The sequence below is a fragment of the Tamandua tetradactyla genome, chromosome 7 (assembly GCF_023851605.1).
Source record: "Tamandua tetradactyla isolate mTamTet1 chromosome 7, mTamTet1.pri, whole genome shotgun sequence".
Classification (NCBI taxonomy): Eukaryota; Metazoa; Chordata; class Mammalia; order Pilosa; family Myrmecophagidae; genus Tamandua; species Tamandua tetradactyla.
Window position 1 is genome coordinate 38,189,802 of NC_135333.1, and position 25,383 is coordinate 38,215,184.

The following is a 25,383-nucleotide window of genomic DNA, read 5'->3' on the forward strand; positions in this document are numbered from 1 at the left end:
TGCCAGGGGAAACTCTTGAGGACACATCCTCTTTGGCTGAGATTAAGTTTTGGACTCCTTGGATGCAGGGGCTACTTGTGGAATAGGAATCAGAGCTTAGTTCATGGAAGCTTCCCCTCCAGGGCAGAAGTCTCAGTTTGAGCCCTGGCTCCTATTTCTTGTGAGTCTGAAGGAGTGGCTGGGCTCTCCCAGCTACTGGGCTTCAGAACAAAGCACTTGACCCTTTCTGAACTGCACTGGTACCTGTGGACACCTTCGGCCTAAGCACTTTTACTTCATCCTCATACCTTTACCAGAACCTCATCATAGGTAAGTAGCAGGTATAACTAAAATTTAACAGTATTTTATAGTAGCCAAAATACTTACATATATATATAAGTAAATACTTATATATATATCTAGCTTTGTAAAGGTTCTCAGGAAAGATATCAAACAGCTGATAGAACTACATGGAACTTATTTTCTTTCTGCTTTTTAAAATGTTCTTTATTATAAGCGTATGATTTATCATACTATTTAGAAATGACCAAGAGTTCCCTCTCCACCTATACCTTAAATGCTACCTTTTCCCACTTTCTCCAGCCAGACACCACAAGGCTTTTCCCTCCTGCCACCTCTACCTCTCCTGGACTGAGGGCATCTTTCATTAGCCCATACAAACATTCTTAGATTTCTCCTACCTTCCCAAAGAAACCCTCCTTCTAGTTTATGGTATGTTTATGCTTTGGAATATTCCACTCAAGAATAATCAACTTCTACTATATTTGATGTCAGGTGTGGTGGTTTGAAGCTGTTATGCGCCCCAGTAAAGGCCATGTTCCTTTAATTCATTCCTGTGGGTGCAGACCTATTGTGGATGGGTCTATTGATTAGGTTGTTTCAACTGAGATGTGGCCCAGACAAATAGGTGCGTCTTCATCCTTTTTTGGAGTCCTTTATGAGAGGATAAAGGACAGAAAAAGCTGAGAGAGCTTAGAGAGAGAAAAGCCCTGGAGAAGTTAAGAAAGGACCCACAGAAGCTTGGAGAGGAGGCAACAGGAACCAGAAGCTGAAAGTAAGGAAACCCAGGAAGGAAGGACTAGCAGACACTGGCCATGTGCCTTCCCATGTGACAGAGATGTCCTGGATGCCAGCAGCCTTTTCTTCAGAGTTCAGTTATCATCTGGTTGATGCCTTAATTTGGACACTTTCATGGCCTACAAACTATAAATTGTAAGTCAATAAATCCCCATTGTAAAAGCCAACCTATTTTTGATATATTGCATTCTGGCAGCTTTTGCAAACCAAAAAATCAGGGATCAATAGTTTTCGGTAAATAAAACAGATTGCAAATCTTGAAGCAGAGTTTTGGCCCAGTTTTGTTGTGGGGACATGAATGGACATTTGCACACTGGTGTCTATGGTGGCAGGGATCACAATCCATAATGGACAGAGGCAGCCTAAGCATACAACTGAGGAATGGAAGGGGAACCTATGCTTATATATACAACAGACTACTGAGTGGCAGCACGAAGGGATGAAATTGTGAGGCATGGGCCTAGGTTAATGAACCTTAAGGACTGTATGTTGAATGAAATGTCAGAAACAGAAAGACAAATATTATCATGGCTCACTTATTTGGACTAACTATAAAAACTTGGTGACTTGAAGTCAAGAGCATGGGTTATCAGGCTGGGGCCTACTTAGGGTCCTAGATTATAAACTCTTACAGCAGTCACACATATTCAGGAGATGTAACTGTTATTTCTAAATTCTGAGATACTGAGCTATTGTTTATAACCTGATCATTCCCAGAAACTTTGGGCATTTATGTGACACCTGATACTCAGAATTAGAGCTCTGAAGCTATGAAAGTCAGCAGCACACTATACAGGAACTGTTTAAAAAGTTGAAAAAGGGATCTGACTTCGAGTAGAGATATGAATATAGCTGATATGGATAGGACTAAGGTAAATCAGAATACAGAGTAAAGGATGATATTGTCCATATTTTAAAACTTCAACTTCTGTGTGAGAGAAAGGGAGAGATATTTATTTGGTGCAAAATTTATACTTTGGGTTATACATCTCCTAATTTAACTTGTATTATCAGTTTAGTTGAACACCGTAAGTATATGGAATTTTGAATAGGGAGTGAGACTTTGTTGGTTTGTCCAGGTTAGTATGATCCCCCAATATATCCCAGAGTAATTTAGGCAGTGAATAAAGAAGTATTTGCTAGGTCCTCTTGGGGTACAGGGGAAAAAGGAGGAACTATTCAGCTTTGCCATTTGGAGAATTTCTGATATTCTCAAAAACACTGGAGACAATCAAATCAATAGGCCAAGCCCTAAATCTTCAGGTTTGTTCACATCTATAAAACTTATTCCTGCAAAGGAGAGGCTAAGCCTACTTAAAATTAGGCCTAAGAGTACCTCCAGAGACCCTCTTTGTTGCTCAGATGTGGCTTAGAGAGAGAACTCTAAATGAACTCCCTGCCCCCCCCACCCCCACCCACTACGTGCAACATGACTCCCAGGGGTGTAAATCTCCCTGACAATGTGGGACAGGACTCCTGGGATGAGCCGGGACTCAGCATCATGGGAATAAAAAAGCCTTTTTGACTAAAAGGGGGAAGAGAGAAATGAGACAAAATAAAATTTCAGCAGAATCAAGAGGTTACCCTGAAGGTTATTCTTATGCATTATCTAAATATCCCTTTTTAGTTTCTGGTGTAATGGAATAGCTGGAAGGAGGTACCTGAAACTGTTGAGTTGAGTTCCAGTAGCCTGGAATATATCATTTTTAAACTGATGTAAAGAATACATCATTCTTAAAAATGATTGTATGATTTAGCTTTTACAGTGGGACTGATTGTGAAAACCTTGTGTCTGATGCTCCTTTTATCTAGGGTATGAACAGTTGAGTAAAAAAATATGGATAAAAATAAATAAATAATGGGGGGGACAACGGTTAATATAAATTGGGTAGGCGGAAATACTAGTGGTCAATGAGAGGGAGGGGCAAGGGGTATGGTATGTATGAGTTTTTCTTTTTATTTATTTTTCTGGAGTGATGCAAATGTTCTAAAAAATGATCATGGTGATGAACACAAAACTACATGCTGACATTGTGAGCCACTGATTGTATACCATGTATGGAATATTTGTGTGTTAAGATTTATCAATAAAAATATTAATAATAATAAATAAAATAATATATGCATGGGTTTTTCTATGTATCTGGGTGTCTAGACAGAAAAAAGACTGAAAGGATATATTCCAGAATAGTTACTGTGGTTATCATTACATTAGTATTTATAATTACGCACTATGATTATATATTTTCTAGATTTCTATGATGAACATGTATAATTTTTATAATGAGAATTTAACTCAAAATAAATGTTATTTTTTAAAAGCTTTCCCTTGTGTCTATCTTTTCCAAGTGCTAGCCAGGATTCTCCAGGGAAACATAGCCAAATAGGACATATGTATATATTTATTGAGATTTATTTTAGGAAATTGGCTTATACAATTGTAGGGCTGGCAAGTCTGCAGTTTGTAAGGTAGGTCAGCAGCCTGGAAACAAGAGCAAGTGTGGATATGCAAGTGTTGAGACATAATTTCTTCTTCTATTGGAAAACCCATTCTTTTTTCTTTAAGCATCAACTGATTGGATGGGACCCACCAACATTATTAAGTCTCCTGAGTGAACTGATTGCAGATGCTAATCCCATCTCCAGAAAGCCTGCACAGCAAGTGGACAACAGAGCCCAGCCCAACTGGCACATATCTATATACCAAGGAACCCCCATTTTGCTTTTCTTCCATAACAGGCAAGCCCCTTTAAAAACATTTCCCTTGGTGGGTTTTCAGTCTCACTTCTGCTAATTGCTAACTGCTCTCCCTTCAGCAGTGTGGCTTTCGCTTGGGACTCATGAAGATGCTCTCAGGTTATTGTCACCCTCTGTGGTACAGTACCAGGGCCCTCTTGGGGCTGGACACTGGACCAGACCCTCCTTGAATCTCCCTCCTTCCTATGGGACTGGGGAGACCTGCTCCCATCTGAGGCTGCAGCCAGCAGTTGAGGAAGATTGCCCTCACTACCTACCTACCCACCAGCCACAGACAGCACAGAGAGGAGCTCTAGAGAGATCCATTTTGAAGTGCTGCCACATTGGATGTGGGTGATACCAAGTCATCAAACCAGGAACTCTGACTTTTCTCACCCCCTCTTCCAGCTGGGCCCCAAGTCCTGCCAGGTCCGCCTCCATTTAAGTAGAATCCAGCCTCTTATTCCAGTCCTTGATCTAGTCCAGACCCCATACTTTCTATCTGTTTACCACTTCCCACTGGCCACACTGCTGTGAGATGTCCTAAAGTGGCACCTGGCCTGCTCATGTCATGCTCTCAGCACAAGCCTGCCTTCCTGCCACAGGTGTGGGCTCCCTCCTGCCTTCCTGGGAAGTGTACTTACTCTGTCCCTCTTGCCAGTCTCACCAGTGCTTCAAGGCTCCTCCTCCAGTTCCCTGGGCCTCTGAGATTGCTACCTCTGCTTCATCAAATGCTCCTCAGACCTCAGGCACTGGGCAGAGAGATACCAATGATCAGGATGCTAATCCTCTGCAATGGGGACATAGAAAGAATCAAGGGCAGAGGGCCCACGGAGCCCAAGCCGACCAGGTGTTTCCAAGCTACTGGGTTGGTGACTCTGGCGGTCATCATTTGATGGGTTCCCATTTGCTTTGGCAGGGGAGTTTCTGTATCCTGCCAGGCACTGTGCTAGGCTCTGGGCTCAGGGCAGTGAACTAGATCACTTCAGTCCTGCCTTCATGGGGCTGACAACCTAGCTGGAAAGACAAGTTAACCGGCAAGGGGTGCACAATGAGAAAAGGACAGAGACCTGACAGGCTGGATTCTACTTCTTACCAGCGGAGAACGGGAAGGTATACTTCCACTGCTTACCCCAGGGATGCTGGGCACTTAGGGTGCCGCTATTTAAATAGAGAACCTTGTCACAATCTGGTGGAGAGGGGGAGCAGAACAGAGGAGAGATGAAAAGGAAGTGAAATAACGAGGGTTCGGTTTATCAGATGGCTGTAACGGGACTCGACATAACTCATCTCTCATTCTCTTTTCCTTCTTTCATTGCACTTATGGCAACGTGTTATATGTATTTGGGGTGGAGGTGGTGGAGGCTGTTTTCCCCTCCAAAACGAAAGCCCTTGGCTGTCTGATTCACCGATATGTCTAGGCCCCATTCAAACACTCCGATAATGTTTACTAATATCTGTTGGTAGAAGCTGGTTCAAGTCATTTATTCCCCGCCATGCACTGGGCCAGGTGCTTTTACATTCCGTCTCTCATACGTGAGCCCTTTTAATTCAACCCTATTAAGTGGTTTTGACCACCACTCGTAATTTTATGAATGAGGTCACTGAACCCGAAAGGCTCTCGATGACTCGGGACGGTCCATGCGGCCCAGGGGAGAGGAGCAGGGGCACCAATCCGGATTTGGGCAGCTCCGGATGCGAGGCCGGCTGCTTCTGGCGGGAAGTGGCGAGTCTTAGCGTCTCCCCGCTGAGCCTCGGTGCCTCACCTGAGCATGGAGAAAAACACAGCACCCAGGAGGTCGGCGGGTTCAGTACGAGACCCCTATGAAGGCTAGAACACCCGTCAGCTGGTCTGATCACTCCCAAGCACAACATCCGGAGTTCCTCCGTGTGTCAGCAACACTAACGTTATTGGAAGCTCTGCACTTGCGACATCTCTAGAGCGCGTGACATCCCGGCGTCCATTTGAACATCCGGGTCACAGTTTCATAGGCACCAATGGGCGGAGGTGCCCTTTGCCGGGGGGCGGGACGGGGGTGGGACATCATGGCCGCCCCCAGTGCACCGCCTCCAGGGACTTGTGGGAAGTAGGTTGACCCGCTGTTCAGCCACTGGGTACCATCCCTCTGCCCTCACCAGCCGAGCCTTGGTGTGGCTTAGGGCGTTGTGCGAGGCAGCGGCTGGAAAGGAAGCCATGGGGACTGTGCACGCCCGGGTAAGAGGCGTAGCGACCCGTGGGTTGAGTGACCTTTGGGCGGGGCGGGCGGCGTGTAGAGACGCTCTTGGGGCTACGCCTGGGGTTCCCTTGGTGAGGGGGCGGTGGGGCTCGGAGGCCCGAGTGGTCGGGGCCGCGGCTTGCGTCACCTGTGCTCAGAGCGGGAATATGACTTGCTCAAGGTCACTGAGCAAGTCAGTGGCCTAAAAAAGTCTGATGAACTTTCTGAGTTGTCCTGGAGCAGAGTGCACTAAGTTCTTTGTGTGTGACTTGACTTCACCCTCAGTTGTTTGGAGCGTTTTCACCTTAACTGGTGGCTTTTCCCAGTCATCCTGCTCAGCCACTGCTCGAGTCGTGGTAGACTCCCAGAGCCAGAAGGACCCTTTAATTCCAAAAGAATTTCAAAAAAAAGACTTCTCAGACAGGCATCCGGAATTAGACTTAAGTCCTATTCATCTGGCTTTCCTTCAAGTCAAACACCATTGCTTTTTGGCATGCCCTCTGGGCTGTGCTATAGCACAGACAGACCCTTCGTCCACCATCCAACCCACGTACATTTTTAGCTATAAAAATATTCCCGTCTTTTAGGACTCAGTTCAAGTCACTTCCTACGTAAACCTCTTTGTTTCCCCCTCATTTGGGTGTGCTACCAAGTTTCTTGGATATTTTCCCCCCATGCCATTTATGTTCTGCCTTGTTTTATTTTGTTTGCGTTTCTACACTTACCATATTAGACTCTTAAGATTCTAGATGTTACAGTAGGTACTTGCCTTACTTGGCTTGCATCCCTTGTGACATGGTAAGCAAAGTAAGAACTTACTCATTTATTCAACTGATACTTGCTAAGGGCCTACTGTGTGTGTGTGTGGCACTGTTGTAGGTGCTTGGGATATAGAAAAAAAAGTCCCTCTTTTTATGCACTCCTTTAACTCTTAAAAAAATGTACTCTTGATTGATGTTTTGACAGGAAATGTTTTCAGTTCTTTGATTTGACCTTTACACCCCACTCACCAATGTTGTTCAATTTTTGTTTGACCAAGACTCATAATAAGAAAGAATTTTACACTTACCACCTAATACTCTCATGCATATGTGAAACCAAAAAGTTTTGTGAAACAATGTTTGCCATTAATTTCTGTTATGATCCTAGTCTACGTTACTTAAAAAATACTGATCATGACTCTTTAAATTGAATTTATGTCCTCTCCCCACTGTCCTGCAGAGTGCCTGGCCCAGGGTGCTCAAAAAACACTTGCCTGGTAGACTTATCTAAGGGTAGATCTGAAGATTTATTTTAATTCATTTTGCCAAATGCTTATCCCATGCTTGCTGTTCCAGACACTGTAATATAAGTTCTGTGAGGGTTAGAGGATCCCCTAGTAGATTCTTGATAATATTTAATGAATTTCTGAATCTGTGTTTGCCCAGCAAAGGACACCTCCATGTGAAGTAATGGTGACTCTTGGGTCACCATCACCTTTCCAGAATACTCCACAATCTCCTTTAAATACATCTTCCCAGTATCACTGGTTCTTTGGAAAGGAAACTCTGACCTGACAGACTCATGTCTCCTTTTCCCATCCCTGCCCTAAAAGACTCTGGTGGCCCTCAAAAGCATCTCCAAAGATAGAATCCAACTAAATTCCTCAGCAATACACCCAAGAAACTTCACCTTAAGGCTACTTTAAACTGCTTCTTCACTTTGTCTCCACTACTCCTCCCACCTTCATGTTCATGCTTTTGCACGCCTTGTTCCCTCTGCCTTTCCCCTGCATAGGTTAAAGAACCACCTTAAATGTCGTCTCCTCTATGACCCATTCCTGGGGTCTAATTCTAGACCCTGAGGTGTCTTTTTAAGGAAGAATTAGTCCCTTTTTCATAAGGGGGCACCTCTTGATCCTTTTCACATAACCTTTCCTTTTCTTATTTTTATCTGCCTTGGCACATCAGAAATCCTCAATTATTTGTGAAAAATGAGTGAATGAATTAATTTTTTTCTTTTTGTTCTTCTGTTTTAACAAGTGTTTACTGAGTGCCTACTCTGGGCTAAGAGCAAGGATATGGCACTGAACAAGACCAAGTCCTTGCCTTTAACAGTGGATGGAGCTGAATATTTACATTATGTATAAAGGGAAGATAATGCTGGCAAAGAATCTAAAATTTCACACCATCCTTTCATTTTTGTTGTGTGATATTTTAAAAACCGGAATCATTATTCTACTACTCATCCTTTCATTTTTGTTGTGTGATATTTTAAAAAAGGGGAATCATTATTCTGCTACTCAAAAGTAAGAACAAATTAAAGCAGTAACATTTTACCTACTCTATTTCATGGCTATGCTTTTTGTTATTTAAGATTGCATTGAGCAAAAACAATGTTGTACAAATCCCATGGCGTTTGACTTGAAGGAAAGCCAGATGAATAGGATTTCAGTCCAATTCTGGATGCCAGTCTGAGAAGTCTTTTTGAAATTCTTTTGGCATGTTGGCCACCCCAGTGTGTTACCTCCACGTGCTTGTGGAAACTGCGTTGACCTGCTGTTCAGCCACCGGGCACCATTCCTCTGTCTTCACCAGCCAGACTTTGATCTGCCTCAGGGTGCTGTGCGAGGCCACGGCTAGAACACATCTGTGCACTTGGAAAGTGCCAGATTGCAGAGAATTAGTGGAGCAAGGAAACAGCCAGATATTGATTAGCACACTTTTCCTCAAACTTTCCTATTTTGTAACAATCATCTGGTGTCACACTAGACCTGGCCCTATCTCCAGACGGTGCCTGGGAATCCCTGGGGTTACGCAAACATCCCATTCCTGTCATGCCAATGTGGAAGTAAACAGGAGTAAGTGAATTTTTGAGGCATCTTGTTTTATAATGATTTTTTTTACATAGTCCCTAGGTATACCAGATTAGGTTAGTCATAACCCTTGTCCCTGATGTACTGTTAAAAGTTATACATGACCTTTTTAGTTAATTAATTTTTATATCTTTATTTATTAATGTAACAAACGCTTATGAGTTTGCCTCCAATCCAATAACTTAAGATTAGAATAGTAGCTTACATCTGCCCTTGCGCTGCCACTCTCCATCCTGTCACCCTGCCTCCCTGTACTGGGGTTTCTGAAGGACCATTTGGAAACAAAGCTGAAAGATTCTGATTTTTATATGTGACGAGTTCATTCATCTGTGGTTCCTCTCTCCCTTTCAGAGTTTGGAGCCTCTGCCAGTAGGTGGACCTGATTTTGGAGCACTGGGAGAAGAAGCTGAATTTGTTGAAGTTGAACCGGAAGCTAAACAGGAAATTCTTGAAAACAAAGATGTGAGTATTCTGTCAAAGGACTTGCTGTAATTGTTACTAGAAGCATTCACTTTTCTCAACCACCAGAGAAATGTTAATGGATTAATCTGTTTCCTTATTCCTAACAAAGAATAGTTTATAAAAAACTAATTTTAGAAAGATTGATGACTTTTAGAAAAATAGTTTCTAGGTTTAGAGAAATAGTTGTTCTTTAGTGAAAGTTTAGACAAACACAACTTTGCGTTTATGGTTTAAAAAAAAAATCTCTGAAGTTTCAAGGACAAGCTCGAATTATGTAGTTTATACTTCTGCTTCCTGCTCCCAAAACTTTTCCTAAATTTGATTTTATTTGAATTTTAAATATGCCTGAAACAATGTAAGAACATTTTCAGCAATTCTTTAATTTAAAGTGGCGCTTTCTCTGATAATGTCAATTTCTAAATTATAATGTAATTTCTAAATTATAATGATAAATTCCCCTTCTATACCCTACCCTCTCTATTCCTGCTTTATTTTTCTCTGTAAAATCTATTACCAACTACTCTACTACATATATCACCTTGTTCTCCTTTGGGAAGTTTTATGTTTTATTCATTGCCATTTCCTCAGTACGTAAAACAAGTCCTGTCTCAGCACACTTTTATTGAATGGATTAATTAATTGGACATTTATTGAAACATTTACTCTGTGCTAAGCAGCTTTTATGAAAACAATGATGAGTGAGAAGCAGTTTCTACTTTTAAAGAACTGACCTTCTGGTGAGGGGATAGAGCAGCAAGAGGCTCTTTGAATAAGCATGTACCATCCTGTATTGGAATCTATGGGCAATATTAAGAAAGGTGCATGCAGTGACTTAAGTGGGTGCTATAGTCAGATGGTGCTTGTCCCCATATCAGTGTTCCAGAGCGGATGCCTTTGGAGGACTGCCGGGTTAGGGCTGAGATGGTCCTTGCTTATGTGACTGGAGACCTTGTTGATTTCCTTCACAAGAAGGATGGACCTAACAAAGGGAGGGCCACATCATCAGTATTTTGCAAAGGGGTGGAAAGTGAATAGAAGAATGTTCAGAAACAAAAAAATATGGGTCATTAAACTTGAAAAAAATAAATTAAAATTAATTTCAGGTGTTTGTATTTACCCTTGCTGCCTCGTCTCTCACCCTGTATCACATTTAATAATCAGTGCCTTTTTCACGTTTAGGTGGTTGTTCAACATGTTCATTTTGATGGACTGGGAAGGACTAAAGATGATATCATCATGTGTGAAATTGGAGATGTTTTTAAGGCTAAAAACCTTATTGATGTAAGTATAATCTCTACATGACAGTCTTTTTCATTCTCTTCTGAAATGCCTGTAAACCTCCCATCTCCTCAAGCCACTGAGCACCCATCCCAGCCTATACTGATGGCCTTGTCTCCTACCTCAGGGAGTTCTGTCCCTACCAGTCTGACCCCCTCAGTTCCCCTTGTGGGAACCTCCTGTCATGGATGCAGACATGTTTGCATCTACCCTTCCCTCCTCGTTGTCTTGGAGGAGAAAGTGTCCACCCTCTTTTCTGGGCCAGCCCCTCCCTTTGTTATTCAGAACTGTTCCTGGCACTATGCTAGGCACTGACAGCATCAAATGTGGACCCCTTACCCATCTTCATGCCCAGGATTCTACCCAAGGTCTCACCTTCAGGGCTGCACCAACCTGTCTCCTATCTCTACAAGGCCCCTGCTCCATTTTCCACTAGCCTTTCTGCTGGATTGTCGTCATTGCTCTCCATTCTCTTATTTGTGAGTTCCTTCTATCCTTCTGCCCTTGGAACCACATTGGACATTCCTGCAAATAGGTCACCAACAATTTCCTGTGGCCAGCTCCCGTTGACACCTTTCAGTACCTTTCACTTGATCTTGCAGAAGTGTTTGGTGCTATTGACCATTCTCACTTTAAAAAAGGGTGTATATTTTAAAAGATTAAAGTAATATGTAAGCACAGTTTTAAAAAAAGAAGTATGTAAAATCACATGGCATAAAGAAGCCAGAGGAGGAGACAGAAAGAGACAGATTGCCATGAGACAAAGGCAGGACTTGAGCCATTCCCAGAAGGCTACAGACCTTTGGAGAAACCACATCCTGCTAATACATTGATTTTGGACTTTTTGCCTCCAAAACTGAAGACTAAGCATGGTAAAAAAGAAAAGGGGACCTCATCCATCTGGGTCTCAACTGCTCCCATTCACTGCCAATGAGGAGGGGGTGCTATGCAGCCAGCGTGTCTGTCCATGCAATGGGGCTCAGGGCTGGTGGGCTTCAACTCCTGGCTCCAAGGTCACCTACCACTACCCAGATTCTTCCTCAAATCCACCCCACCCTGACAGCTGGGCTGGTGCCATAGGCACAGCTGTGCCCAGGGCCTTAATTACACCCTTGGGATTCTGTTGGCTACGAGACTAGGAGGAACCCAGAGCCGGATTGAGAAAGTGACTTGCCCAAAGCCATGCAGCCTGTGAGCGACAGATGTCTCAGGTGATGGTGATTTTGCAGGTCCAGGGACTCGACCCTGAGAACTATTTGTATATAGCCTTCAAAGGTGGCTGCCAAAGAAATTAACATATTAGCATCAGGTCCAAGGAACCTCTTGAAAGAAGAGGATCAAGATGCTGATCTCTTATTTAGGTTCATACATCTTGTCGCATGCTTCAGGACTCATTCCTTGTTATTGCAAAATAATATTCATACGCTATAATAAATAATATCGTATGTACATACCACATTTTGTTTATCCAGTCATCTGTTGATGGACAGTTGGGTGGTTTCCATCTTTTGGCAATTGTGAATAATGCTGCTATGAACACACATTGGTTATCTTTGAATAAATTTCATAGTTTGTTTATGCCTCTAACAGAGTTATATACTGGTACTCACAACCGAGGATCCTGCCTACTAGTTACCTGAGGATAAGGGCTAAGCAAGAAAGTCATTCTGAGCACAGTGCACGACCCAGCAACTTTTACCCTGCCCTGCAAGAGCCTGTGGATTCCAAACAGCTGAAGACGATTCTACCAAAGACTCATTACAAGGAAGGGTCCAGAAGAAGAGTGAAAGGAAAATGTCCTGCAGTGCTTCGGGCTGACTCCACCCTCATCCCTTCCTGCCACAAGTTCAGCCACCTACAGTTCCGAAAGCACACAGGCTGGTTCCTACCTTTTGCTTCCACTGAATCTGCTTTTCAGTCTGAAATGCCTTCCTCCACCCTGTCCAGATGACCAACACTTGTGCATCTTTCAAGACTAGGCTTGGGGATCTTTTTTCTGAAGACTTTTCAGACCTACTCTCATGTGGTATTGCCATTTCTTCCCATGCCCCCCAGTTGGACTTATCCAGATAAGGAACCGAGCCTTAACTGATGAGCTTTAAATGTCTGGTGTTTTACCAATTAAACCATCCAGACCTTGAAAAAAAAAATCGGATGGCATAGAAGGGTCTGAAATAAAATGTGCATGTTCCTCTTCTGGCCAGTCCTCAGTCCACCCTCCAGAGATAACCAGGGCTGACAGTTTCTTATGCATCCTTCCAGATATTTAGTACATGTGTATAAATACATGCAACCTTTAAAAATAATCCCAGTGCCCATTTTTTTTCTGTACATTTCACTTTCAGTTATCATGGAGATCTTTTCACATCAGCATATACCACCCTACTGATGGCTGTATGGTATCTCTTTGAATGGACTTTCATTTATTGCAGATAGTTCCCTACTAATGGATGGGAGAATTAATTGTTTTCATTTTACAGGTAGTGCTACAATAAACATCTTCATATATTTTTGTTTATAATATGAGAGAATGTCTGTAGGATAAATTCCTAGAAATGGTATTACTAAGTCACTGGTTATCATTTTAACAGATACCATCATATTACTCTCCAGAGAGATCACACTGATTTACACTCCTGCTAGCAGTGTAGTGAAGTATCTGTTTCCCAGTATTGGGTGTCAGCAAACTTTTTTTAATCCTTGCCAGTCTGTTAGGTGAAAATATTATCTCATTGTTTTAATTTGCATTTATTTAATTGTGAATGAGATTGAGGGTTTTTTTCATGTTTTTGGCCATTTATATTTCTCTTGTGAGTTACTTATTGCTCTCTTTGTTTTCTGTTAGATTGTTAGACTTCTGTTAATTCATAGAAGGCCCTTGCATATTAAAGAAGTGATCACTTTGTCGCATGTGATATATATGTTTTTTCCTGCTTTGTTATTTGTCTTTTAAATTTGTTTACATACTCCTTTCTTAACGTTTTCCCTGCCCTTAATTTCTATGAAAGCCCATTCTCCTGGGTTGCTTTCCACCTCGTGGCACATTCATTTTTAGGCTCCACTGTCAGCTTCTTTCCCTATGGGTTTTCCATGAGGGTCAGTCTTAATCCGTTCACATATTCTTGATGACCTCATCCATATACCTGGTTTCAGCTACAGCTTTAGTTTTAGACTCCCCAATCTCCACTTCTTGCCATTTCCTCTTTGTTGAGCTTTAGCTCTGAACGTGCAACTGCCTATTAAGCATTTCCTCATGGAATTGCTTTAACATCTCCAGTGCTGTGTGGCTAAAATCTGAACTTGTGGTCTCTTTTTACCCCACCCCTATCTGCTATTCCATCTCTGTCCCTTACTTCTCTCATGGCACTAACCTGCTAGTAGGTGCTAATCTCAGAGTGGAAGTTGTCATGGCCTCCTCCCTCTTCCTCATGTACTGAATCTAACCAATGGCTGCATCCTCTGGCTTCTGTCTGTCACATGTCTCTGGAGTCTGCCCCCCAACACCACGACCAGTGCTTGATCAGCCTCCATTGCATCTCCCAGGTCTGTTGCTATAGTCTCCTTATAGTTTTGTCTATTTGGGGACTGTCTTCAATTTTCTTCCCTCTTAGGCAAAAATTCACATTCATTCACGTGATCTTCTCTCTCAGGAGGCACACTAAATCTTGTCCCCATTGCTGAGAGCTCTCAGGTGACTTCCTTTTACCTCGGGACTTCCAGACGCCCTTTCCTGCCTCACCCCTTCTTTTTCCTCCAACAAGAAAGGACTTCCAGTATCAGAATGAACTGCTAGCCTTAGAGTGGATTATTGTTGACATTAAAGAAAGAAAAGCAGGAAATATTTATTGTTAGAAAATTCAAATGACCCAATAAGGCACAAAATAAAAAAAATAAAAATCTCCCTGTCACAAATATAACCACTGTTAAGAATTGGTTATGATCCCTTCCAGAAAAACATAATGTATTTGTGTATTTGTGTGTGTGTGTGTGTGTATTTGAGTCAGTTTTTTTTTATTGCTGTTTGTGAAAAAATGTTTATGCAACAGCTTTATGACTTAGTTTTGGCTTACCCCCCTCTCTTGTTGAAAAAAAATGTTTATCATTTCATATATGTAGCATTAAATGTCTCATTTTAATCTTTTTTAAATGAACAATTCAGTGGCATTACATTCACAATATCGTGCAGCCATCACCCCCATCCACCACCAAGCCTTTTTCCTCAACCCAGCCAGAAGCTGCATACCCTTTACAGCAACTCTCTGTCCCCACTCCCTGCCCCTGGTAGCCTCTGATCTGTTCTCTATATCTGGGAATTTGTGTTTTTGCCCTTTCAGGTAGATTGTTGTTGCTGTTGCTTGGTTAAAGTGCTTTGGTATCTTTCATGTGTCTGATCTTGGTAGAACTCTCCTCTCAGTGACCAGCAACTTAGCACCAGGGGGTAAATTGCTAGCCTGCTCAGGTGGCCACCATTTATGTTTCTAATCTTAGAAGAGTACATTCTCTATTTTCTCCCCTCTTACAGGTAATGCGGAAATCTCATGAAGCCCGTGAAAAATTGCTTCGTCTGGGAATTTTTAGACAAGTGGATGTTTTGATTGATACATGCCAAGGTTTGTATCGTGGTGTAGTATCTCTACAATGTCCCTTTCCAGCCGTCCTCCAGGATCACAGAGAAACTGGATATTTATCCAGATAAAGAGCCTGGAGGTTTATCAAACAGAAAAGACTTGATAGTTAGCAATGTCAGGGAAGAAAGTAGATTTTCATATTGGGCTGAAGGAAGAATGGCAAACTTTGCAGCTTTTGTCTTCTAAACATGGGTCATGACTCCCAGGGGTCTAAATCTCCCTGATAGTGTTGGACAGAAATCCCACAATGAGCCAAGACCCGGCATCAAGGGACTGAGAAAGCCTTCTTGACCAAAAGGGGAAAGAGAATGTGAGGCAAAATAAAGTTTCAGTGACTTAGAGATTCCAACAGAGTCAAAAGGTTATCCTGGAGGTTATTCTTATGTATTATATAGATATCCCTTTTTAGTTTATGGTGTGTTGGAGTGACTGGAGGGAAGTACCTGAAGCTGTTGAGTTGTATTCCAGTAGCCTTGATTCTTGAAGATGATTGTTTAAAGATGTAAGGTATATTATGTGACTGTGTGGTTGTAAAAACCTTGTGTCTGATGCTCCTTTTACCCAGGGTATGGACAGGTGAATAAAAAATATGTATGGATTAAAATAAATAAATAATAGGAGGCACAAAAGGTGAAATAAATTGGGTAGATGGAAATACTAGTGGTCAATGAGAGGGAGGGTAAGGTGTATGGGATGTATGAGTTTTCTTTCTTTTTATTTCTTTTTCTGGAGTGATGCAGATGTTCTAAAAAATGATCATGGTGATGAATACACAACTATGTGATGATATTGTGAGTCACTGATTGTTACCAATGTATGGAATGTATGTGTATGAAGATAACTCAAAAAGATTAAAAAACAATAGATGGTATATTTTCCATATTTTTTATTTAAGAAAACAAACAATATACTTAGCTTTTGATTACTTTTTGTCTTTTTTTAGCAATGGGACCTAAAATAAAGTTACATATTCCAATTATTTTATTGTTTAATATTTTCTGTTTATTTAGGTGACGATGCACTTCCAAATGGTTTGGATGTTACATTTGAAGTAACTGAATTAAGGAGATTAACAGGCAGTTATAACACCATGGTTGGGAACAATGAAGGCAGTATGGTATGTTATAGGTTTTTTCCTGCTTAATATTGGAACTTTGAATTAGGAGTTTTTAAAGTGTGCCTGCACTCTGAAAGCTGATAACTCTTCCTCATTTCATGCACCCTAGTCTTGATTTGTAAGATAACTAGTTGTTTGTAGTTTTTCTTTAGTCTTTCTAGAATTGATAAACTATTTGGATGGTTTCATAGCAATGGTAATACAAATATCAATAATTAATCTGCATTGTGAGGCATGCAGCAAGGTAAATGAACTTACGGACAGTATATTGAATAAAATGTCAGAAACAGAAAGGCAGATATTACCGTGCCTCACTCATACGAATTGACTTTAACATACAAACTTAGAATTGAAGTCAAGAGGGGTTATCAGGTTGGGGCCTATTACAAAGGTTTCTAGATTGTAGGGTCTTATAGGAGTCACATAATATTTAGGAGTCATAACTGATATTTCTAAATTCTGAGACACTGAGCAATTTTTATATAACTTGGTTGTTCTATGAGACTTTGGATATATATATGACATCTGAGACTCAGAGTTAGAGCGCTGAAGCTATGAAAGTCAGCATTACCCCATTCAGTAACTGTTAAAAAAACTGAAAAAGTGATCAGACTTCATCTAGATACATGAGTGAAGCTGATCTGGATAAGATTAAGGTAAATCAGAATACTGGGTAAAGGATGATATGGCCCATATTTTCAGACTTTAACCTCTGTGCAAGACCAAAGGGACAGATATTTATTTGATGCAAAATTTATATTTTGGCTAACAAGTTGTTTAATTTAACCTCTGTGGTCAGTTTATTTGAACACCATAGTTACGTGGGCTCTTGAATTGTGCAAGACTTTTGTTGGTTTGTATAGGTTAGTGTGATGTCCCGATATATCCCAGAGTAATTTGGGCAGAGAATAAAAAAGCATTTGTAAAGTCCTCCTAGGGGCCTGGGGAGAAAGGAGGGAATATTAAACTTCCCATCTGGGGAATTCCTGATATTCTCTCAAGCAGTGGGGACAATTGCTTTGATAGGCTAAGCCCTCAAGCTTGAGGCTCACGCCTATAATGCTTATTCTTTTTTTTTTTTAATTGTATTTTCTCTTTATTAATAAATAGTAAGTATCAAAGACTTGTAATTTAGAACACTGTATTTTTACTTGTAATCCATCGATCCATTTATATACAGAAAATATGGGATGCAGCAGTACCTTACCTTTGTTTTTCAACCCATTTCCAAGATTATGCACAGGTATAAATTATGGGAGTTTTTTTAAACGTTTTCCAAAACCTGCAGAGAATCTTAAAATTAAATAAATATGAAGGATAAATGATATACTGATTATAAATCATTACTATTAATTAAAGCAGCTCTCCAAGGATTACTAGGAGGTAGTTTGTCATTTATGAATTTCACATACAAACAAATTTAAAAACCCTTATATAATTCAAACTTGTAAACTTTGTATACAAAGATATCTGGATTACACATAAGTCAAAATTTACAAAGGTATTCCCTCTACCCCAATTAGTCTAAAGTGGTACACTTACTTGAAATTCAAAGAATCTGAATTAAATGTCAGAGTCAATAAAATTCACAAAGCCAGAAGCAATTTAGTGCTCACAAGTTAATATTTTTAGGTTTGATAAAGATTCTTGTGTATTTTCTAAATACACAGGCAAAACAGTTTTGGAAGTTTACATACATGTCTTAGGACACTTATACTAGGTAGATAAGTTACATATAAAAAAAATTGGTCTTCGGAAAAGACCTTCCCAAAGAGCTTTTACAAACAGCAGGCAGAAGAAAGTGTTCTTTTATGTTTACAGTGTTTAAAAATGCTGATTCTCCCATTTTATAATGGCCTTAACCATCCCTCTCCTCAACCCCAAATTTTGTTCCTCATAGCCAGTGTACTCCAAATTTAAGTACCCAATACCAAAATTCAGAGCTAGAAACCATCACTTAAAGTGTGCTTATCCCTAACACATTTCAAATGAGCTAGAATTGTTCAACTTCAGTTAAAGCAGGGATAGAGCAGGAAAAGAACTTTCCAATTTAAATCCTAAAAAGGACTGAGGAAAAACACCTAGTTCTAAGCACGTATATTATGTACCATAGTTAACTTTAAGGATCTGGGTGACTGAATGGCACAGACAAAAAAATGGGGGTCATATCTACTATAGTTAAAAGCCATCCTTTTAACAATGTAAATGCTACTGAGTACCTTATTATAGTCAAGTAACATAAAACTTACTTTACTAGGAGGAAAGACTAGTAAGGATATTTATTTGGAGGAGGATTAGGTACCCAAATTCCTGTTTCATAGGTATAATGCTTATTCTTGCAAAGGAGAAGCTAAGCCTACTAATAATTATGCCTAAGAGTCACCCTGGAGAGCCCTCTTTTGTTACTCAGATATAACCTCTCTTTCTAAGCAAACATGGCATAGGTGAACTTACTGCCCTACCCCCAACATGGGACATGACTCCCAGAGGTGTAAATCTCCCTGGCAACATGGAACCTGATTCCTGGGGATGAGCTGGAACCTGGCGTCATGAAAATGAGAAAACCTTCTTGACCAAAGAGGGGAAGAGAGAAATGAGACAAAGTCTCAGTGGCAAAAATTAAAATAATAATAATAATTAATTAGGAGTGATTTGGGGAATGTTTGTGTTACTAGTCTCTTGTTCAGATTCCCTTAAACTCCTGAGTGGTAGAATTTATTTCCCTTATCTCTACAGCTGGTAGTCTTAGCCTGCCCCTTGCAGAAGTCAGGTTTGTATGCAGCATGTGTACTCGGCAGAGGCACATCTTAAAGAATAAAAGCAATTACAAATGGAATGTCAGATCTGTAACTATATTTTTTTAATGAGAATTCCTTAGCTAGCATAATTTTTATCAAAATTTATCATTCTTTCCATTTAGACCACTGCTGTTTTTCTTTTCCTTCTAGGTACTTGGCCTCAAACTCCCTAACCTTCTAGGACGTGCAGAAAAGGTGACTTTTCAGTTTTCCTATGGAACAAAAGAAACTTCGTATGGCTTGTCCTTCTTCAAACCACAGCCTGGAAACTTCGAAAGAAAGTAGGAAGCCAAACAGATCATTGAGTCAGTGGCCTGGTTTAAAAGTTAAAATAGATGGCTTGTTTGTGAAAAGAAACTATACAGAATCAGCTGATACTTCTACTGTATTACAACATGCTATATATTTCCTCATGAAGATGAACCCCAGAAGTGTGTTTTTTAAATAATTTAAATGTTTACAAGTTATAGTCACTGTTTCTGCTTTTAAAGCTCTGTCCCATTGTCTCCTAGTTTCTCTGTAAACTTATATAAAGTTACTGGACAGTTCCCTTGGAGTTCACTTCGGGAGACAGACAGAGGAGTATCAGCCGAGTATAGTGTAAGTAGCATTTCAGTCATTTCTCTTTGTGGAATTGGATGAAAACAGAGTATCTTTTTAATTGATTCCCTAAGACTCCCTGCATAGGGAGGCCAGGCAGAGAGAGCACAGGTTAATCAGTGGTCTGAGCTTGGAATGGCCAGCAGTGTTCTTGGCGTCACCCTCTGTTTTTTGCCCCACCTGCCAGAGAGTGGCTGATGTGCACAGTGGTGTCTCCTCCAGCCTGATCACAACCCGTCTGTGCCCCCGACTACCTATGCCATCTTCTGTTTGTCCTTCCTCCTGTGGGTTACAATCTCTGGTTTCTGACAAGTAAAGTCACTTCAGATCACTAAAAAATTTCACTTATTGGTTCACCCTTAAGTTTACTTATAGAAGGAGGTGATTAAATGCCAAAATGGAATTGATAGTATGTGACCATTTTTCCACTTAGAATGGTGAACCCTGTTCTTTTATTCCTTTGTACTCTTTCCCTCATTCCTCCCCTCCTATTCTCGGCTTTAATTCTTGAGGAAAGGCTGAGACATGCTGCCATGGGAATGCTCCCCAAGGGCCTGGAAATACAGTACTATAGGGGGCCCCCCAGGTGTAGCGTGCAAACCAGCAGTCTCATTAGAAAGGCAGATTCATACGTCACATCTTGACCTGCTGATCTGGGGACCATGGTCCATCTACCTGCTCCTGGGGGTCCTTCTGTGTCTTAAGGTCCTAGGCACTACTGTGGTGAAACTGAGGCTCTGTAGTCAGATGTCTGTGCCTAAACCCCACTATGTTGCTGATGGTGTGTGCCTTTGGGCAAAGTCTCCAAGTGTCTTGAGAGAAGAGGGTGAGCTCCCACTGTAGTGCTTGGCACCTTGCAAGCATATGAGACCTGTTGCTTCTGATCCTTGCAGCCAAAGGTTATAAAACGTAAGCAGCCTGACTTGTCTGAAGTACAGGTAGACCAGGTTGGACACCAGGTTCAAGATATAGACATGAACATCCCAGGTGATTGGTGCTTCCATTTTCTTTTCTCCAAGAGGCAGCCTTCCCCTCAGATACTTTGCTGCTCTGAAGTAGTCCTTGTAGGCCCACTGGGAGGGGAATGGATGGGTAACTGCTGTTCTCTCAGCCCTCTCTCCCCTGTTGGGCTGTGGTCACCAACAATGAGGCCAGCAGGGTAAAGCTCCTGGGAGTGTTCACCCCATCTTTCTCCCCTGTCCCTATCACCTCCCCCCACCCGCCATCTCTAAGTCTTTTTAAAAGAGTAGAGATTCTAGGAGGGTAGAAACATGTTATTTACCTACACAGAACAGCAGAGATGGAAAACATCAAGGTATTAGAGTGGGCAGTGGGGCCACTGCATTGTGGAGGAAAAAGGGATGGGGCAGCAGCTGTAGTCCTAGATGCTAAAAGAGATGGGTCCTTGTCCTAGAGACAAGGACATTCTTATGCTTGTTTTTGTATCCTCGCTGCTTTCACCAAGTTGAGACTCACTAACGACGTGGGTAACTGAGTGAACGCATGGGTGATGAGAGATAAGTGAGTGCTAGAGACTTCAGTTTTGCCAGTGGCTGCTCTGGCAAGACTGATTTAGTCAGCCATTTATCAGGGCCATCATTGGGTCCTACTCTGTGTGAGTACTGTCTAGGGAAGAGGGGAGGGGAAGGAGGGAAATGGGAGGTATGGGAAGGACGTGCAGGCAGAGTTTAGCACAGGAGACATATACGTGGAGGTACCCCAGTGGGGTGTGATGGAGCTGACGTGGAGATACCTCAGTGGGGTAGGATGCAGGCCAGAGTGGAGAGAGGAATAGTCAGAAGGCTTACGGGAGCCAAGGGGGGAAGAATTCTGACTGAGGGGGAGTCCCTGAAGAAATGACCTTTGAGGTGGACCTTGAAGGGAGAGCAGGATTTTGTCTGGTGACAAAAGAGAAACGAGGTTACTTTACACACATAAAATGAGATTGGTACTGTCTGGACCCTACCTTGCCCCCCTCCAGAGACATAAAATGTTTCTTCTCTGAATGATAATGTGTTTCTTGTTAAGAGCTGTGTGTAAGGAATGAAGAAATTATTTATGTCAGCTCCACACCTCCCTTGGGCATTGGGGGATGTTGCTGAATCTCAGGTGGCCTTAAGTGTCAAAATGGCAGGTGAGCAAGGCTGCCCGTCCTGAGCCATCTTCTGGTTCCCCAGCACCTGGGAATCTGGGGTGTTCTGGGCTCGTAACTGTACCCTACCCCTAAAGGCTCTGAGTTCTCTTGCCTGCGGGCTACAAGGAAGGAACGTACGGTGTCTCTCAGTCTGGGGAGCATGAGGCCTTCAGCTAACACTGTTGACTTCTCAGAGAGAGTGTGGGCATTTCTCTGAGACAGGGACCTATGATGGGCTGTTGTAGCTTCCTGGAGAGAGTGTCAAGCCCTAAGACCCACCCCTCTTCCTGGACCCAGGGCCCACACTCTGTCTGCGGAGAGGATCTTTGAACTCAGGTCACCTGCTCTCCTACGTCCTCTCGGGCTGACATGGGCTGTCTGGGTCACCGAGCCTGGCTTCAGCCAGGGGCCAGTGCCAGCTGGGGTGTGTGTCAAGTCGTCTTTGATTTCTGATCCTTTATAAAGAGAGTGGAAAGAAAAGATGCCTAGTGATTATGAAGTGCCCACAGCTTCCGGAGTAGACCTGTCCCTTCCCAGAACGCAGTCGTCTTCCTTCGGGGCGCTATTTCGTTTAATGTGTTATCAGCTTTCTCCCTTTCATCTTCCTCCCTCTATGCCCTTGTTTCCTTTCCTCTCTTTCTTTCCTTCCCTCTCTTTCTCCCTCCCTCTTTTCCTTTAAAAAGAGTAGATATTTAATTAGTTAATTTTTTAGTGATGCCTCGTTCCAAAAAATGATTTGGGACAACTTCCCAAAGCATACTCAGACCAGAGAGATTTTAAGAGCAGTCCCTAAAAAAATTTTTTAAAAATTTAAAAAAAGCAGACCCTGTGTTTTCATCCTACTGCCTGTAGTTTCCTATATGGAAGACAAGCCATGCCATCAAGTGGGAAGGTGTGTGGCGAGAGCTGGGGTGCCTGGCGAGAACCGCGTCTTTTGCAGTTCGAAAAGAAAGTGGACATTCACTTAAATCATCTCTCTCGGTAAGGAAAGATATAAGCAGTGGCTGCTGGGCCCTCTGTGAATTTACAGTACATTCCCTCCTGTTATCTTTTCCAAATAACATCTGTGGTAATTGGACAAGGTATGTTGAAGAACTTACTAGTAAATAAAAAGTTTTCAAAAATAATTAGAAAGCTGACTGAGGAGATTTAATTGTCAAACTCCTTGAGAGAATGAGCCCAGTGACTCGGTCATGACCCCCCACCTGATTAAACTGATGTTTTGTTCACTTGAAGCTCAAAATCTTACCCTCTTGGTGCCTCAGTTTCCTCATATATAAAACAAGGAAAAGGAGACTAGCTTCATCGTGGTGTTCTTATAAAGATTCGTATTTATTTATCTGTGAAATGCTTACAGCAGTGCCTGGCGTACAGTTACTGCCCAATAAGTGTTAGCTAATATTTCAGAGAATTGGTTGAAGTTAAAACATGCAACATACGAATTTCTTTCAGCATGCCATGGTGATCGATTCTCGGAATTCTTCAATCTTACCAAGACGAGGTGCTTTGCTGAAAATTAACCAGGTAGTGTTCATTCACTTAGAATCTTTGTCAGGTTGGGGGTTCCTGAGCTTCTGACATTAAGTAAAGTTTCTGAAGTCAGGTGACCATGGGGAATGGGGAGCCACAGGCATTCACAATCATGATATTAAGCTTTTTCCTGTAATTGGTGCAACCCCGCTAGAGATGTTTTCAGGAGCTGTCAGCTCTACTTGCAGGCTCCTGGCCCCGGAATTGTTCCCTGCAATCAGAATGGTCCTTTGCCTTCACAGAACCCAGAGTGGGGGTGGATTCTGACATTCTCAATGGTCAGGAAGAAAATCGTGAATTGGGGTGAGGGAGTTCCTTGCTTCCCTGTTGAAAAACTTTTCAGACACAGGTTGTAACTCGTATGCCTGCCAGAGAGAAGTCGGCTGGCGGTGAGACCCTGAGGCAGTTTGCCTGGTGCATGTGGAGGAATGGACTCTGCTGCTGTAAAGAATTGCACACCTCAGGATTTGGCAACATGGGTTCCCTCGGTCTGTCTTCATTTCTCCTCTTTGGTTATAGATGAGGGACAGAGAAATAATTCTGCATTATAAGATAAATAATGGAGCAAGCTCAAAATGAGTGGAAACTGACTCTTAGCAGCATCAGGCAGTCAGTAGGGAGAGACAGTGGCTTATGCGGCTGCTGTGGCCTCCACCGTGGGCAGCTGCTCTCTCCCCAGCCAGTCGCTGTCACACAGGATTGCCTAATCTTCAGTTTCAGAGGAGCAGCTAGCAACCCAGATTTTTATATGAAGTGTTCCTAATTGTAAAAGGTCAGCTATTTTTTTTTTCAAACACCAATTAGGCCATTCGATCCATATCCACTGCAAACTATAATAAAATGTCCATGTTGCCAGTGTTTTTCTCTCATACATAAAGAATAATATACTCTCAGATTACAGCTTTTTTACTGATCCTGTATCTCGTTGTTTTTAACCTGTTACTGTCTTTAATGGTTAGGATTTAGCTTCTAGGAGACAGAAGTGGTCTGTTGCCTTTTTAAAAAAAATACGAAACAACAAAATTAAGTAGTAATTGGAAAAGCACTGTCTAGCGACCCCTGTAATAAGTCTGTTGACTTCATTTTGACCTCTTTCTTCCTACAGGAACTGGCTGGCTACACTGGAGGAGATGTGAGTTTCATAAAAGAAGATTTTGAGCTTCAGTTGAATAAACAACTCATGTTGGATTCAGTGAGTATCTAAAATGGAGTCACCTGTATTTTTTGTCCCTCATTTTTGGAATAGAAAAGCTAAGTTCCTGAGTATGTAGAGCACTAAGGCAGAAGTCCTGAGCATTTAGTGCTGTAAACTGAAATCCTGCCCTTGTTAATTTAGGCAGAATTGAAGATACTTGAGGAAGAAGTGATAATTATTCTCTTTTAAAATCAACTCTGTCTGACCCAGGTTCAATTCCCAGTGCCAGCCCATGTAAAAAAAAAAGTCAAGTCTGTCATCACATGGCACTGTAAAAGAGCACCTTTTCATTTATTTCAGGGCCTTCCAGGGTAACTTCTTCCCTTGTAATGTCACTTCCATGGAAATTCAGAGTCTCCACTTCATTTTGCTGGGTCTGCAGGGTTCTGTGTAATTCTAGGAATTTCTTTTTTTTTTTTCAAATCTTCAGTCCAATTTGGTTTAATTTCTTTTGATTCACTCAGGAAGTGAGGCGTGTGTGACTTTTTCTAACCTAGGAAGTGGCGCTCAGGCAGGGAGAATTCCTGGCTTATTTCTTGTCTTCCAGCAGCATAGTGACTGTAGATAGCCCTTTTTCCTCATCTACCTGAAAACTTGGGGTGAGAAGTGTGGTTTGAATGAAGTAGTATGCTAATCTATTTTATTTTTAAATAATTTATGACTCTTCCTGCTCAGCCCTTGATTCATTGTGGTTTGAATTTGGTTCCTGCCTTTTGCCTGCCACTGGTCTTGCAGAGGACTCCAAGTCTGGGGACTGT

General features: G+C 41.8%; 1 protein-coding gene and 1 long non-coding RNA gene across 7 annotated transcripts in view; one reads left to right on the forward strand and one right to left on the reverse strand.

Moving 5' to 3' along the window:
* The window catches only part of LOC143691104 (uncharacterized), a 75,502-nt gene extending 69,737 nt beyond the window's left edge, over positions 1-5,765 (reverse strand). For all 5 annotated transcript variants that reach the window (XR_013179346.1, XR_013179349.1, XR_013179348.1 and 2 more), the window contains exons 1-2: positions 5,580-5,765; positions 4,458-4,565 (exon numbers count right to left, since the gene is read on the reverse strand). This is a non-coding gene — a long non-coding RNA (uncharacterized LOC143691104). The remainder of the gene's footprint in view (positions 1-4,457; positions 4,566-5,579) is intronic.
* A 56-nt stretch (positions 5,766-5,821) lies between these two features.
* Positions 5,822-25,383, forward strand: part of SAMM50 (SAMM50 sorting and assembly machinery component) — a 35,450-nt gene continuing 15,888 nt past the window's right edge. The window contains exons 1-10 of one of the 2 annotated variants that reach the window (XM_077169124.1): positions 5,822-6,028; positions 9,235-9,345; positions 10,525-10,626; positions 15,146-15,233; positions 16,262-16,368; positions 19,317-19,447; positions 19,679-19,766; positions 22,753-22,881; positions 23,353-23,424; positions 24,536-24,622. In XM_077169124.1, coding sequence (XP_077025239.1) covers positions 6,008-6,028; positions 9,235-9,345; positions 10,525-10,626; positions 15,146-15,233; positions 16,262-16,368; positions 19,317-19,447; positions 19,679-19,766; positions 22,753-22,881; positions 23,353-23,424; positions 24,536-24,622 — 936 coding nt within the window. In that variant the 5' untranslated portion in view covers positions 5,822-6,007. The remainder of the gene's footprint in view (positions 6,029-9,234; positions 9,346-10,524; positions 10,627-15,145; positions 15,234-16,261; positions 16,369-19,316; positions 19,448-19,678; positions 19,767-22,752; positions 22,882-23,352; positions 23,425-24,535; positions 24,623-25,383) is intronic. The other variant, XM_077169125.1, reaches the window with a different exon arrangement.